The 15,743-nt window shown below is 45.3% G+C and overlaps 1 protein-coding gene across 1 annotated transcript in view; it reads right to left on the reverse strand.

The window, feature by feature from the left end:
* CASP3 (caspase 3) overlaps window positions 1-15,743 on the reverse strand; it is a 36,174-nt gene that overhangs the window by 8,124 nt on the left and 12,307 nt on the right. Inside the window, exons 2-4 of the mRNA XM_038755248.1 lie at window positions 7,671-7,774; window positions 4,421-4,542; window positions 1,232-1,360 (exon numbers count right to left, since the gene is read on the reverse strand). Of these exons, the coding sequence (XP_038611176.1) occupies window positions 1,232-1,360; window positions 4,421-4,542; window positions 7,671-7,750 (331 nt within the window). The 5' untranslated portion in view covers window positions 7,751-7,774. The remainder of the gene's footprint in view (window positions 1-1,231; window positions 1,361-4,420; window positions 4,543-7,670; window positions 7,775-15,743) is intronic.

Genomic DNA, 15,743 nt, shown 5'->3' on the forward strand with positions numbered 1-15,743 from the left:
AGCGTGGCTCAGTGGCAAGAGCCCGGGCTTGGGAGTCAGAGGTCACGGGTTCAAATCCCGGCTCCGCCGCCTGTCAGCCGTGTGACTTTGGGCCAGTCGCTTCACTTCCCTTTTAGACTGTGAGCCCACTGTTGGGTAGGGACTGTCTCTAGATGTTGCCAACTTGGACTTCCCAAGCGCTTAGTACAGTGCTCTGCACACAGTAAGCGCTCAATAAATACGATTGATTGATTCTCTGTGCCTCAGTGACCGCATCTGTAAGATGGGGATGAAGACTGTGAGCCCTCCGTGGGACAACCTCATCACCTTGTATCCTCCCCGGCACTTAGAACAGTGCTTGGCACATAGTGAGCGCTTAACAAATGCATCACCGTCAGTAGAAAGAGCCCGGGCTTTGGAGTCGGAGGTCATGGGTTCAAATCCCGCCTCTGCCAATTGTCAGCTGTGTGACTTTGGGCCAGTCGCTTCACTTCCCTTTTAGACTGTGAGCCCACTGTTGGGTAGGGACTGTCTCTATATGTTGCCAATTTGTACTTCCCAAGCGCTTAGTACAGTGCTCTGCACACAGTAAGCGCTCAATAAATACGACTGACTGATTGATTGATTCTCTGTTCCTCAGTGACCTCATCTGTAAGATGGGGATGAAGACTGTGAGCCCCCCGTGGGACAACCTGATCACCTTGTATCCTCCCCGGCGCTTAGAACCGTGCTTGGCACATAGTAAGCGCTTAACAAATGCATCACCGTCAGTGGAAAGAGCCCGGGCTTTGGAGTCGGAGGTCATGGGTTCAAATCCCGCCTCTGCCAATTGTCAGCTGTGTGACTTTGGGCAAGCGCCGGGGAAGTTACAAGGTGATCAGGTTGTCCCACGGGGGGCTCACAGTCTTAATCCCCATTTTCCAGAGGAGGGAACTGAGGTGCAGAGAAGCAAAGCAGCGTGGCTCAATGGAAAGAGCGCAGGCTTTGGAGTCGGAGGTCATGGGTTCAAATCCCGCCTCTGCCAATTGTCAGCTGTGTGACTTGGGGCAAGTCACTTCACTTCTCTGGGCCTCAGTCACCTCATCTGTAAAATGGGGATTAAGACTGTGAGCCTCCCGGATCACTTTGTAACCTCTCCAGCGCTTAGAACAGTGCTTTGCACATAGTAAGCGCTTAATAAATGCCATCATCATCATCATCATCATTATTATTATTATTATTATCCCTTTTTCCTCTGAGAATTCTGACTTACCGGAGGTGAGTAATTCCAGAATCTCATGCCTTTTCATGTCGTTTTTACACCTGACTTCGTATTTCAGCTTCTTGAAAGTGTCTATGAGGCTGGCGGCGTCCACATCCGTGCCGGACCGACAGCCCATTCCTGGAGACAGAGGAGCATTTTAATCTGCGCTTTCCGAGCAACCGATCCATCAATCAGTAGTATTTATTCAGCGCTTACTATGTGGAGAACACTGTACTAAGTGTGTAGGAGAGTGCATTATAATAATAATAATTGGCATTTGTTAAGCACTTACTATGTGCAAAGCACTGTTCTAAGTGCTGGGGAGGATACAGGGTGATCAGGTTGTCCCACGTGGGGCTCACGGTCTTAATCCCCATTTTACAGATGAGGGAACTGAGGCACAGAGAAGTTAAGTGACTTGCCCAAGATCACACAGCAGACATGTGGCGGAGCCGGGATTTGAACCCATGACCTCTGACTCCAAAGCCCGGGCTCTTTCCACTGAGCCACGCTGCTTCTCTCCACTGAGCCACACTGCTTCTCTATAACAATCAATTATAACCATCAATCGTATTTATTGAGCGCTTACTGCGTGCAGAGCACTGTACTAAGCGCTTGGGAAGTCCAAGTTGGCAATAACAGAATCAACAGTCATGCCCCCTGCCCATAACAAACTTACTGACTCAAGCGCTTAGTACAGTGCTCTGCACACAGTAAGCGCTCAATAAATACGCTTGATTGATTACAGTCTAAAGATTCCTTGACTATTTTAGAGAGCTCCTTGAGGCCAGGCATCATTTATTCATTCATTCATTCATTCAATCGTATCTATTGAGCGCTTACTGTGTGCAGAGCACTGTACTAAGCGCTTGGGAAGTACAAGTCGGCAACATCTAGAGACGGTCCCTATCCAACAGTGGGCTCACAGTCTAGAACAGGGAGACAGACAACAAAACGAAACACATTAACAAAATAAAATAGAGTAATAAATACATACATATATACATGTATACAGTCTTTTAGACTGTGAGCCCACTGTTGGGTAGGGACTGTATATGTTGCCAATTTGTACTTCCCAAGCGCTTAGTACAGTACTCTGCACACAGTAAGCGCTCAATAAATACGATTGATGATGATGATATACAGGTGCTTGTATTCTCCCAACTGCTCAGTACAGGGTTCTGCATATAGGAAGTACTCAATAAATACCATTGACTGATTGATTATAGGTTAACTTAAGTGATTTCGGTTAAGTCGCTGAGTGCCCAAAGATTCATTCATTCAAACGTATTTATTGAACGCTTACTGTGTGCAGAGCAGTGTACTAAGCACTTGGGAAAGTACAACTTGCACAGGTTGGGTGGGGGGGGGAAGGGGATGGACAGCTTTAAAGCTTTTGAGAAGCTTTTGTTTGATATGGAGGTGGATGGGCAACCACTGGCGTTTTCTGTGGAGAAAAATGATCCGGGCAGCAGAATCAATCAATCAATCAATCGTATTTATTGAGCGCTTACTGTGTGCAGAACTTACTTACTCAAGCGCTTAGTACAGTGCTCTGCACACAGTAAGTGCTCAATAAATACGACTGATTGGTCTAAAGATTCCTTGACTATTTTAGAAAGCTCCTTGAGGCCAGGCATCATTTATTCATTCACTCATTCGATCGTATTTATTGAGCACTTACTGTGTGCAGAGCACTGTACTAAGCGCTTGGGAAGTACAAGTTGGCAACATATAGAGACGGAAGTACAACTTGTACTTCCCAAGCGCTTAGTACAGTGCTCTGCACACAGTAAGCGTTCAATAAATATGATTGATGATGAAGAATGGGGAGACAGACAACAAAACAAAAATTAACAAAATAAAATAAATAGAATAAATATGTACAAATAAATAGAGTAATAAATACAAACAAACATATATACAGGTGCTTGTATTCTCCCAACTGCTCAGTACAGGGTTCTGCATATAGGAGGTACTCAATAAATACCATTGACTGATGATTGATTATAGGTTAACTTAAGTGATTTCGGCTAAGTCGCTGAGTGCCCAAAGATTCATTCATTCAAACGTATTTATTGAACGCTTACTGTGTGCAGAGCACTGTACTAAGCACTTGGGAAAGTACAACTTGCACAGGTTGGGTCGGGGGGGAAGGGGATGGACAGCTTTAAAGCTTTTGAGAAGCTTTTGTTTGACAGCGCTTAGAACAGTGCTTTGCACATAGTAAGCGCTTAATAAATGCCATTATTATTATTATTATTATTATTATTATTATTATTATCATATGGAGGTGGATGGGCAACCACTGGCGTTTTCTGTGGAGAAAAATGATCCGGGCAGCAGAATCAATCAATCGTATTTATTGAGCGCTTACTGTGTGCAGAGCACTGTACTAAGCGCTTGGGAAGTCCAAGTTGGCAACATCTAGAGACGGTCCCTACCCAACAGTGTGGAGACATGGGAGGCTGGGAGGTTCAAATCCTATTATTGGGGTCACTGTGAAATCCTCAAAAATCTCAATAAATAATCTCTAGAAGGGGGAGACTGAGCCCCCTCCTTCCTCTCCCCCTCGCCCCCCCTCTCCAACCCCCCATCTTACCTCCTTCCCTTCCCCACAGCACCTGTATAGATGTATATATGTTTGTACAGATTTATTACTCTATTTATTTATTTATTTTACTTGTACATATCTATCCTATTTATTTTATTTTGTTAGTATGTTTGGTTTTGTTCTCTGTCTCCCCCTTTTAGACTGTGAGCCCACTGCTGGGTAGGGACTGTCTCTAGATGTTGCCAATTTGTACTTCCCAAGCGCTTAGTACAGTGCTCTGCACATAGTAAGCGCTCAATAAATACGATTGATGATGATGATGATCCTCAAAAATGGCAACAGGCCCCTTCCCCACCCTGACGCAGTGCTTACTACAACGCCTGGCATGTAGTAAGTGTTTAACAAGTACCATATTAAAAAGGGTATTTGTTAAGCGCTTACTAGGTGCCAAGCACTGTTCTAAGCACCCGGGTACCGTTCTATTCTATCATCAACATCACACAACTGACAATCGACGGAGCTGGGATTTGAACCCATGACCTCTGACTCCAAAGCCCGGGCTCTTTCCACTGAGCCACGCTGCTCAGTCTACTTCTTTTAAAGGCTTTTAAAAGAAGAATGGAAAAAAAAACCCAACAACTTACCTGTGTTTGGGTGGAAGTTCTTGTTGTTGATGATTAAACATATCCCCATATTTGGGTAATCCATCCTGTACCTGTGGTCCAGCGAGGCTGAGGACCCCAGGAACTGCTTCCCAGGCACCTTCCTGGAGGAATAATGATAATTAGTAAATTATGGAACTCGTTAAGTGCTTACTACATAATAATAATAATTTGTATTTGAGCACTTACTGTGTGCAGAGCACTGTTCTAAGCACTTAGCACTGTACTAAGTGCATAGCACTGTAGGCTCACAGTCTAGAAGATGCGTTTCCTAGGGGACTCATTCATTCATTCAATCGTATTTATCATTCATTCATTCATTCATTCAATCATATTTATTGAGCACTTCCTGTGTGCAGAGCACTGTACTAAGCGCTTGGGAAGTCCAAGTTGGCAACACCTAGAGACGATCCTTACCCAACAGCGGGCTCACAGTCTAATGATGGCATTTATTAAGCACTTACTATGTGCAAAGCACTGTTCTAAGCGCTGGGGAGGTTACAAGGAAATCAGGTTGTCCCACGGGGGGCTCACAGTCTTAATCCCCATTTTACAGATGAGGTAGTTGAGGCCCAGAGAAGTGAAGTGACTTGCCCGAAGTCACACAGCTGACAATTGGCAGAGCCGGGATTCGAACCCATGACCCCTGACTCCAAAGCCCGGGCTCTTTCCACTGAGCCACGCTGAGTCTAGAAGGGGGAAGACAGACCACAAAGGAAAACATATTAACAAAACAAAATAAATAGAATAGTATTCAAATGGGGATTGAGACTGTGAGCCCCAGGTGGGACCGGGACGGTGTCCGACCCGATTTGCTGGTATCCAGCAGCGTGGCTCAGCGGAAGGAGCACGGGCTTTGGAGTCCCAGCTCCGCCAACTGTCCGCTGTGTGACTTTGGGCAAGTCGCTTCACTTCTCTGGGCCTCAGTTACCTCATCTGGAAAATGGGGATAAAGACTGTGAGCCTCACGAGGGACAACCTGATCACCTTGTAACCTCCCCAGCGCTTAGAACAGTGCTTTGCACATAGTAAGCGCCTAATGAATGCCATTATTATTATTATTATTCTCCACCCCAGCGCTTATTACAGTGCCTGACACAAATTAAGTGCTTAACAAACCCCACAGTTTCACCATTATAATGGCCAGGCTGAGGGTGCCACCCATCACCAACTCAACTGCCCTCCCTCCTCCGCACATCCTCTCTTCCTCCCTTCAAAGCCCTACTGAGAGCTCACCTCCTCCAGGAGGCCTTCCCACACTCAGCCCCCTCATCATCATCATCAATCGTATTTATTGAGCGCTTACTGTGTGCAGAGCACTGTACTAAGCGCTTGGGAAGTACAAGTTGGCAACATATAGAGACAGTCCCTACACAACAGTGGGCTCACAGTCTACAGTGGGCTCACCCTCCTTCCTCTCCCCTCGCCTTACCTCCTTCTCCTCCCCACAGCACCTGTATATATGTTTGTACATATTTATTACTCTATTTATTTTACTTGTACACATTTATTCTATTTATTTTATTTTGTTAATATGTTTTGTTGTCTGTCTCCCCCTTCTAGACTGTAAGCCCACTGTCGGGTAGGGACCGTCTCTAGATGTTGCCGACTTGGACTTCCCAAGCGCTTAGTCCACTGCTCTGCACAAAGTAAGCGCTCAATAAATACGATTGAATGAATGAACCTTTTTTTTTACATATTTATTACTCTATTTATTTTACTTGTGCACATTTATTCTATTGATTTTATTTTGTTAATATGTTTTGTTGTCCGTCTCCCCCTTCTAGACCGTGAGCCCGCCGTCGGGTAGGGACCGTCTCTAGATGTTGCCGACTTGGACTTCCCAAGCGCTTAGTCCAGTGCTCTGCACACAGTAAGCGCTCAATAAATACGATTGAATGAATGAATGAACGAATGAACATATGTTTGTACATATTTATTACTCTATTTATTTTACTTGTACACATTTATTCTATTTATTTTGTTAATACGTTTTGTTGTCTGTCTCCCCCTTCTAGACTGTAAACCTGCTGTCGGGTAGGGACCGTCTCTAGATGTTGCCGACCTGGACTTCCCAAGCGCTTAGTCCAGTGCTCTGCACACAGTAAGCACTCAATAAATACGATTGAATGAATGAATGAACATATGTTTGTACATATTTCTGAATGAATGAATGAACATATGTTTGTACATATTTATTATATTTTACTTGTACACATTTATTCTATTGATTTTATTTTGTTAATATGTTTTGTTGTCCGTCTCCCCCTCCCCCTTCTAGACCGTGAGCCCGCCGTCGGGTAGGGACCGTCTCTAGATGTTGCCGACTTGGACTTCCCAAGCGCTTAGTCCAGTGCTCTGCACACAGTAAGCGCTCAATAAATACAATTGAATGAATGAATGAACATATGTTTGTACATATTTATTACTCTATTTATTTTACTTGTGCACATTTATTCTATTGATTTTATTTTGTTAATATGTTTTGTTGTCCGTCTCCCCCTTCTAGACCATGAGCCCGCTGTCGGGTAGGGACCGTCTCTAGATGTTGCCGATTTGGACTTCCCAAGCGCTTAGTCCAGTGCTCTGCACACAGTAAGCGCTCAATAAATACGATTGAATGAATGAACGAATGAACATATGTTTGTACATATTTTTGAATGAATGAATGAACATATGTTTGTACATATTTATTACTCTATTTTACTTGTACACATTTATTCTATTTATTTTGTTAATATGTTTTGTTGTCTGTCTCCCCCTTCTAGACCGTGAGCCCGCCGTCGGGTAGGGACCGTCTCTAGACGTTGCCGACCTGGACTTCCCAAGCGCTTCGTCCAGTGCTCTGCACACAGTAAACGCTCAATAAATACGATTGATTGAATGAATGAACGAATGAACATATGTTTGTACATATTTATTACTCTATTTATTATACTTGTACACATTTATTCTATTGATTTTATTTTGTTAATATGCTTTGTTGTCCGGCTCCCCCTTCTAGACCGTGAGCCCGCCGTCGGGTAGGGACCGTCTCTAGATGTTGCCGACTTGGACTTCCCAAGCGCTTAGTCCAGTGCTGTGCACACAGTAAGCGCTCAATAAATACGATTGATTGAATGAATGAACTGCCAGCCTTTGTGGCGACGGAGGCGCGGAGGGAAAGCATCACCCATTCGCTCCCAGTCTAGAGGAGAGATGGGGAGGACGGGGGCAAAAACGAAGCACTTACCCGTGTGAACTGTGGAAGGATTTAGAGTCGACCATCACCTCGCCAGCCGCTGCTCCCGCCTCCACCTGGGAGTCCGCCATGATTGCGTAGGTGCCGGTTGAAGCCTGCGTGGAGAGAAAAGCGAGGCGGAGCTGTTACTCTAAAGCCGGACAGACTTTGGACTTTATAATAATGTTGGCATTTGTTAAGCGCTTACTATGTGCAAAGCGTTGTTCTAAGCGCTGGGGGGATACAAAGCAATCAGGTTGTCCCATGTGGGGTTCACAGTCTTAATCCCCATTTTACAGATGAAGTAACTGAGGCTCAGAGAAGTGACTTGTCCAAGGTCACACAGAAGACATGTGGCAGAGCTGGGATTCGAACCCATGACCTCTGACTCCAAAGCCCGGGCTCTTTCCACTGAGCCACGCTGCTTCTCATAACTTTTAACCATAACTTGATGGTTAAAAGGATGAAAAGCAGCGGGGCCTAGTGGCTAAAGCCCGGGCCTGGGAGCCGGAAGGACCTGGGTTCTAATCCCAGCTCCACCACGTGTCTGCTGAGGGACGTGGGGCGAGCCCCGACTTCTCTGGGCCTCAGTTACCTCATCTGAAAAATGGGGATTGAGACGGTGGGCCCCATGTGGGCCAGCGATTGTGTAGCTCATTCATTCATTCAATCGTATTTATTGAGCGCTTACTGTGTGCAGAGCACTGTACTAAGCGCTTGGGGAGTACATGTTGGCAACATCTAGAGACGGTCCCTACCCAACAGCGGGCTCACAGTCTAGAATTGAATGATTGAGTGAACATCGTAAGCACTCTACAGACGCCACACTCGTTATTAAGAGAAGCAGCATGGCTCAGTGTAAAGAGCGCAGGCTTGGGAGTCAGAGGTCATGGGTTCGAGTCCCGCCTCCCCCATATGTCTGCTGTGTGACCTTGGGCAAGACACTTAACTTCTCTGTGCCTCAGTTCTCTCATCTATAAAATGGGGATTAAGACTGTGAGCCCCACGTGGGACAACCTGATCACCTTGTATTCTCCCCCACCAGCACTTAGAACAGTGTTTCGCACATAGTAAGACTGTGAGCCCACTGTTGGGTAGGGACTGTCTCTATATGCTGCCAATTTGTACTTCCCAAGCGCTTAGTACAGTGCTCTGCATACAGTAAGCGCTCAATAAATACGATTGATGATGATGATAGTAAGCGCTTAACAAATACCAACATTACTATTGTTATTATTGTAGTAATTATGATTATTATTACCCACTTAGGACTGAACCCCGGAGCGGGCACCTTCCTTGTGAGTGTGGCTACGAGAAGACAGACTGGCAAATGTCAGTCACCCCCAAGAGTCCCACGCACACCGGTTTTGATGTTTCGTGTTTTCGGCTATCTTGATTTATTTCAAAATATTTCATTCATTCAATCATATTTATTGAGTGCTTACTGTGTGCAGAGCACTGTACTATGCGCTTGGGAAGTACAAGTTGGTGACATATAGAGACGGTCCTTACCCAACAATGGGCTCACAGTCTATGTTGCCAACTTGTACTTCCCAAGCGCTTAGTACAGTGCTCTGCACACAGTAAGCGCTCAATACATACGATTGAATGAATGAATGAATAGAAGGGGGAGACAGAACAACAAAGCAAAACATGTAGACAGGTGTCCAGTCGTCAGAACAAATAGAAATAAAGCTAGATACACATCATTAACAAAGTAAATGGAATAGTACATATGTACAAGTAAAATAAATAGAGTAATAAATCTGTATAAAGATATATACAGGGGCTGTGGGGAGGGGAAGGAGGTAGGGCAGGGGGGATGGGGAGGAGGAGAGGACAAAGGGGGTTCAGTGTGGGAAGGCCTTCTGGAGGAGGTGAGCTCTCAGTAGGGCTTTGAAGGGAGGAAGAGAGCTAGCTTGGCGGATGGGCAGAGGGAGGGAATTCCGGGCTGGGGGTCGACGGCGGGACAGGCGAAAATCAATCAATCAATCAATTAGTCGTATTTATTGAGCGCTTACTGTGTGCAGAGCACTGGACTAAGCGCTTGGGAAGTCCAAGTTGGCAACATCTAGAGACGGTCCCTACCCAACAGCGGGCTCACGGTCTAAAAGGGGGAGACGGAGAACAAAACCAAACATACTAACAAAATAAAATAAATAGAATAGATAGGTACAAGTCCAGTGAGGAGGTGAGCGGCGGCAGAGGAGCGGAGGGCGCGGGCTGGGCTGGAGGAGGACAGGAGGGAGGTGAGGGAGGAAAAATTCAAAATAATGTGTGCCCAGGAGGAGGGAGGGGTGGGAGGAGGGCTTGGCAACCAAGAGGGAGGAAAAATTCAAAATAATGTGTGCCCAGGAGGAGGGAGGGGTGGGAGGAGGGCTTGGCAACCAAGGATTGGGACTTCTTGAGTGCCCCGGAGGTCACCCCAGCACCAGAGCCGATGCCCAGAGGAGCACTAGCCCCTCCCGGGGAGAGCACTGCGGCTATAGTGCTCATCCAGGGCCTTTGGGAGCATTACCTCACCTCCATTAGCTAATGCAATGATGTCATTCCCTGCCAGGCTGCATCAGTGCTCATGGAGCAGGTGACCTCACCCCATCCCCGAGACACAGGGATTCGCCAGGACTGTTGCCTAGGGAACAGGGAGTCAGGCTTTTGGAATCGCTCCATTTAATTTACAGCCCGGAGGGAGATTTTAAAAGGAAAAAAAAAAAAGACCAACAAAGAAACTAAGCGTGGCGATTCACGTTTCAACACTTTCGTCCCGAGACCAACATAGAAATCTAGGGGGGGCCTGAATCTCTTCCTTCCTCTCCCCCTCTCCATCCCCCCCATCTTACCTCCTTCCCTTCCCCACAGCACCTGTATATATGTATATATGTTTGTACATATTTATTACTCTATTATTTATTTTACTTGTACATATCTATTCTATTTATTTGATTTTGTTAGTATGTTTGGTTTTGTTCTCTGTCTCCCCCTTTTCGACTGTGAGCCCACTGTTGGGTAGGGACTGTCTCTATATGTTGCCAATTTGTACTTCCCAAGCGCTTAGTCCAGTGCTCTGCACATAGTAAGCGCTCAATAAATACGATTGATGATGATGATCTCTAATTCTAGGGGTGCCTTAATCTCGGCTGTCTCAATAATAATAATATGTTCTGTTCTGTTGTCTGTCTCCCCTTTCCAGACTGTGAGCCCGCTGTTGGGTCTCTGTATGTTGCCAACTTCTACTTCCCAAGCGCTTAGTACAGTGCTCTGCACACAGTAAGCGCTCAGTAAATACGACTGAATGAATGAATTTATTAAGCGCTTCCTATGGGCAAAGCACTGTTCTAAGAGCTGGGGAGGTTACAAGGAGATCAGGTTGTCCCCCAGAGGGCTCACGGTCTTCATCCCCATTTTACAGATGAGGTAACTGAGGCCCAGAGAAGTGAAGTGACTTGCCCAAAGTCACACAGCTGACAACTGGCAGGGCCGGGATTCAAACCCATGATCTTTGACTCCAAAGCCCGGGCTCTTTCCACTGAGCCACGCTGCTTCCCACAGCCCAATCTGGTTGGGCTGTTCCCGGTTTTTCTAATCCTTGGTCACCTCTCCCACCACAGACCACCAATCAATCAATCAATCGTATTTATTGAGCGCTTACTGTGTGCAGAGCACTGTACTAAGCGCTTGGGAAGTCCAAGTTGGCAACATATAGAGACGGTCCCTACCCAACAGTGGGCTCACAGTCTAGAAGGAGATTTGCCTTCAATAAAGCTTGGAAGCGGGGGAGAGTAACTGGGTGTCAGATTTGAGGAGGGAGGGCATTCCAGGCCAGAGGCAGGATGAGATCGAGGTAGGTTAATGATCAATTAATCAATCAATCGTATTTATTGAGCGTTTACTGTGTGCAGAGCGCTGTACTAAGCGCTTGGGAAGTACAAGTTGGCAACGTATAGAGACAGTCCCTACCCAACAGTGGGCTCACAATCTAGAAGGGGGAGACAGAGTACAAAACCAAACATACTAACAAAATAAAATAAATAGAATAAATATGTACAAGTAAAATAAAGAGTAATAAATATGTACAAACATATATACATATATATAGGTGCTGTGGGGAAGGGATGGGGAGGGGGACGAGGGACATAATGATGTGTATATATCTATAATTCTATTTATTTTGATGCTATTGACACCTGTCTACTTGTTTTGTTTTGCTGTCTGTCTCCCCCTTCTAGACTGTGAGCCCGTTGTTGGGTAGGGACTGCCTCTAGATGTTGCCAACTTGGACTTCCCAAGCGCTTAGTACAGTGCTCTGCACACAGTAAGCGCTCAAGAAATATGAATGAATGAGGTAGAGGGAGAAGGTTAACATAAGAGGAGTGAAGTTTGCGGGCTGTGAGCCCACTGTTGGGTAGGGACCGTCTCTATATGTTGCCAACTTGTACTTCCCAATCATATTTATTGAGTGCTTACTGTGTGCAGAGCACTGTACTAGGAGCTTGGAAGAGTACAATATAACAGTAAACAGACACATTCCCTGCCCACAACCAGCTTACAGTCTTCGGCTGGTTTACATCCTTTTTAGAATTCATGAAACTGTCTGCTTAATTCATTGATTTGAACCATTCTAGTTGCTAATGTTTTATGTTTGTCTCCCCCAATTGAGTGTCAAGTTCTTGTGAGCAGGGAACATGTCACTTTCTTCTGTATTTCTCCCCCTTCTAGACTGTGAGCCCGCTGTTGGGTAGGGACCGTCTCTATGTGTTTCCGACCTGTACTTCCCAAGCGCTTAGTACAGTGCTCTGCACACAGTAAGCGCTCAATAAATACGATTGATTGATTGATTTGATTAGTAGCAAGCTGAGGTAGGAGGGAGCAAGATAAAGCGGACAGTAAGGAGTTTCTGTTGGATGAGGAGGTGGATGGGGAACCACTGGAGTTTCTTGAGGAGTGGGGAGACATGGACTGAACGTTTTTGTAGAAAAATGATCCGGGCAGCAGAGTGAAGTGTGGACTGGAGCGGGGCAGGACAGGAGGCTGGGAGGTCAGCAAGGAGACTGATACATTAATCAAGCTGGTACAGAAAAAGTGCTTGTAGGGCTTAACTTGTACTCCCCAAGCGCTTAGTACAGTGCTCTGCACACCGTAAGCGCTCAATAAATACGATTAAATGAGTGAATGGAAGTGCTTGGATTCAGCACTTACTACATATGTGCCAAACGCGGGGAGAGACTCAAGATAATCAAATCAGACACAGACCCGGGTAGAATGAGGTAGACAGACACAGATGGATTATCCTCATTCTACAGATAAGGCAATCAATCAATCGTATTTATCGAGCGCTTACTGTGTGCAGAGCACTGTACTAAGCGCTTGGGAAGTCCAAGTTGGCAACATATAGAGACAGTCCCTTCCCAACAGTGGGCTAAAAGAAAGTGAAGCCCAGAAAATAATAATGGCATTTATTTTAGTCTTTTAGACTGTGAGCCCACTGTTGGGTAGGGACTGTCTCTATATGTTGCCAACTTGGACTTCCCAAGTGCTTAGTAAAGTGCTCTGCACACAGTAAGCGCTCAATAAATACGACTGATTGATTGATTAAGTGCTTACTGTGTGCAAAGCACTGAAGAAGTGAAGTGACTCACATTTAGGGCCAGTTGTTGAAAAGCAGTCATTACTGCTCCTGAACAGGACTGGGAGGATGGCCTGATTTGATTATCTTTTAGCGACCCAAGCCACTTAGCACGTAATAAATGCAGAATGAAAACCATTATCAATCAATCGTATTTATTGAGTGCTTACTGTGTGCAAAGCACTGTACTAAGCGCTTGGGATGTACAAGCTGGCAACATATACAGACGGTCCCTACCCAACAGTGGGCTCACAGTCTAAAAGAAAGTGAAGCCCAGAAAATAATAATGGCATTTATTTTAGTCTTTTAGACTGTGAGCCCACTGTTGGGTAGGGACCGTCTCTATATGTTGCCAACTTGGACTTTCCAAGTGCTTAGTACAGTGCTCTGCACACAGTAAGCGCTCAATAAATACGATTGATTGATTGATTAAGTGCTTACTATGTGCAAAGCACTGAAGAAGTGAAGTGACTCACATTTAGGGCCAGTTGTTGAAAAGCAGTCATTACTGCTCCTGAACAGGACTGGGAGGATGGCCTGATTTGATTATCCTTTATCTTTCCAAGCCATGATTGGGAGGATGGCCTGATTTGATTATCTTTCAGCAATCCAAGCCACTTAGCACGTAATAAATGCAGAATGAAAACCATTATCAATCAATCAATCCATCGTATTTATTGAGCACTTACTGTGTGCTTGTGAGCCCACTGTTGGGTAGGGACTGTCTCTATATGTTGCCAATTTGTACTTCCCACGCGCTTAGTACAGTGCTCTGAACATAGTAAGCGCTCAATAAATACGATTGATTGACATTACTAAGCGCTTGGGATGTACAAGCTGGCAACATATAGAGACAGCCCCAACCCAACAGTGGGCTCACAGTCTAGAAGGGGGAGACAGAGAACAAAACCAAACATACTAACAAAATAAAATAAATAGAACAAATAGAATAAATAGAATAAATAGATAGGTACAAGTAAAATAGAGTAATAAATATGTACAAACATATATACACAACATATATATATAAACATATATTATCACCATTATTATTATTACTACTGAATAAGCCCCTTTCCCTCCGCTTGCTGATAAAGCACCGAAGCACCGTAAAACTCCCCTCTAGACCGTAAACTTGTGGATAGAGAATTTTTTTAGTGATACTTGGTAAGTGCTTACTATAATAATAATAATGAGAAGCTGAGAAGCAGCATGGCTCAGTGGAAAAGAACCCGGGCTTTGGAGTCCGAGGTCATGGGTTCAAATCCCGGCACCACCAATTGTCAGCTGTGTGACTTTGGGCAAGTCACTTCACTTCTCTGTGCCTCAGTTACCTCATCTGGAAAATGGGGATTAAGACTGTGAGCCTCCCGTGGGTAACTCCCCAGCGCTTAGAACAGTGCTTTGCATAGTAAGCACTTAATAAATACCATCATTATTACTAATGATGGTATTTATTAAGTGCTTATTATGTGCCAAGCACCATTTTAAGCACTAAGGTAGATACAAGATAATCAGGTTGTCCCACATGGGGCTTATAGTCTTAATCCTCATTTTACAGATGAGGTAACCAGGGGCCAGAGAAGTTAAGTGACTTGCCCAAAGTCACACAGCTGATGTGGCAAAGCCAGAATTAGAATCCATGACCTCTGACCCTCAAGCCTGGGCTCTTTTCACTGAGCCACGCCGCTTTTCTAATTAATCAGGTTGGACACGGATCCTGCCCCACATTCATTCATTCATTCCATCGTATTTACTGAGCGCCTACTGTGTGCAGAGCACTGTACTAAGCGCTTGGGAGGTACACGTTGGCAACATAGAGAGACGGTCCCTACCCAACAGTAGGCTCACAGTCTAGAAGATGAAACTCCTAGAAAGTTGAAACTCACACTCCTACCCCCATTTTCCAGATGAGGAATCCGAGTCCCAGAGGAGGGAAGTGACTTCCCCAAGGTCACACAGCAGACAAGTGGTGGAGCCGGGGATTAGAACCCATGACCTTCTGAATCCCAGGCCCAGGCTCTCTCCACTCCATGCTGCTTCTAGGGACTGTGTCCAACCTGATTAACTTGTATCTGCCCCAGCGCTTAGTACAGTGCCTGGCACATAGTAAGCGCTTAACAAATACCATCATTCTTGTTGCCCCTACCAACTGCCTGCTGCCCTGCAAATGTGAGTTAAGAACACCTAGCTACTAGGGTGAGTGGGAAGGGAAAAGGGGAATACAGGAACCACAGACCCGCTATTTTTTATTTTATTTTTTTTTTCATGGCATGTGTTAAGCACTTACTATGTCCAGGCACTGTACTAAGCACTGGGGTGACAAATACCATCATTATTGTTGCCCCTACCAACTGTCTGTTGCCCTGCAAATGTGAGTTAAGAGCACCTAAGCTACCAGGGTGAGTGGGAAGGGAAAAGGGGAATACAGGAACCACAGACCCGCTATTTTTAATTTTATT

Source organism: Tachyglossus aculeatus, chromosome 12 (genome assembly GCF_015852505.1).
Source record: "Tachyglossus aculeatus isolate mTacAcu1 chromosome 12, mTacAcu1.pri, whole genome shotgun sequence".
NCBI lineage: Eukaryota > Metazoa > Chordata > Mammalia > Monotremata > Tachyglossidae > Tachyglossus > Tachyglossus aculeatus.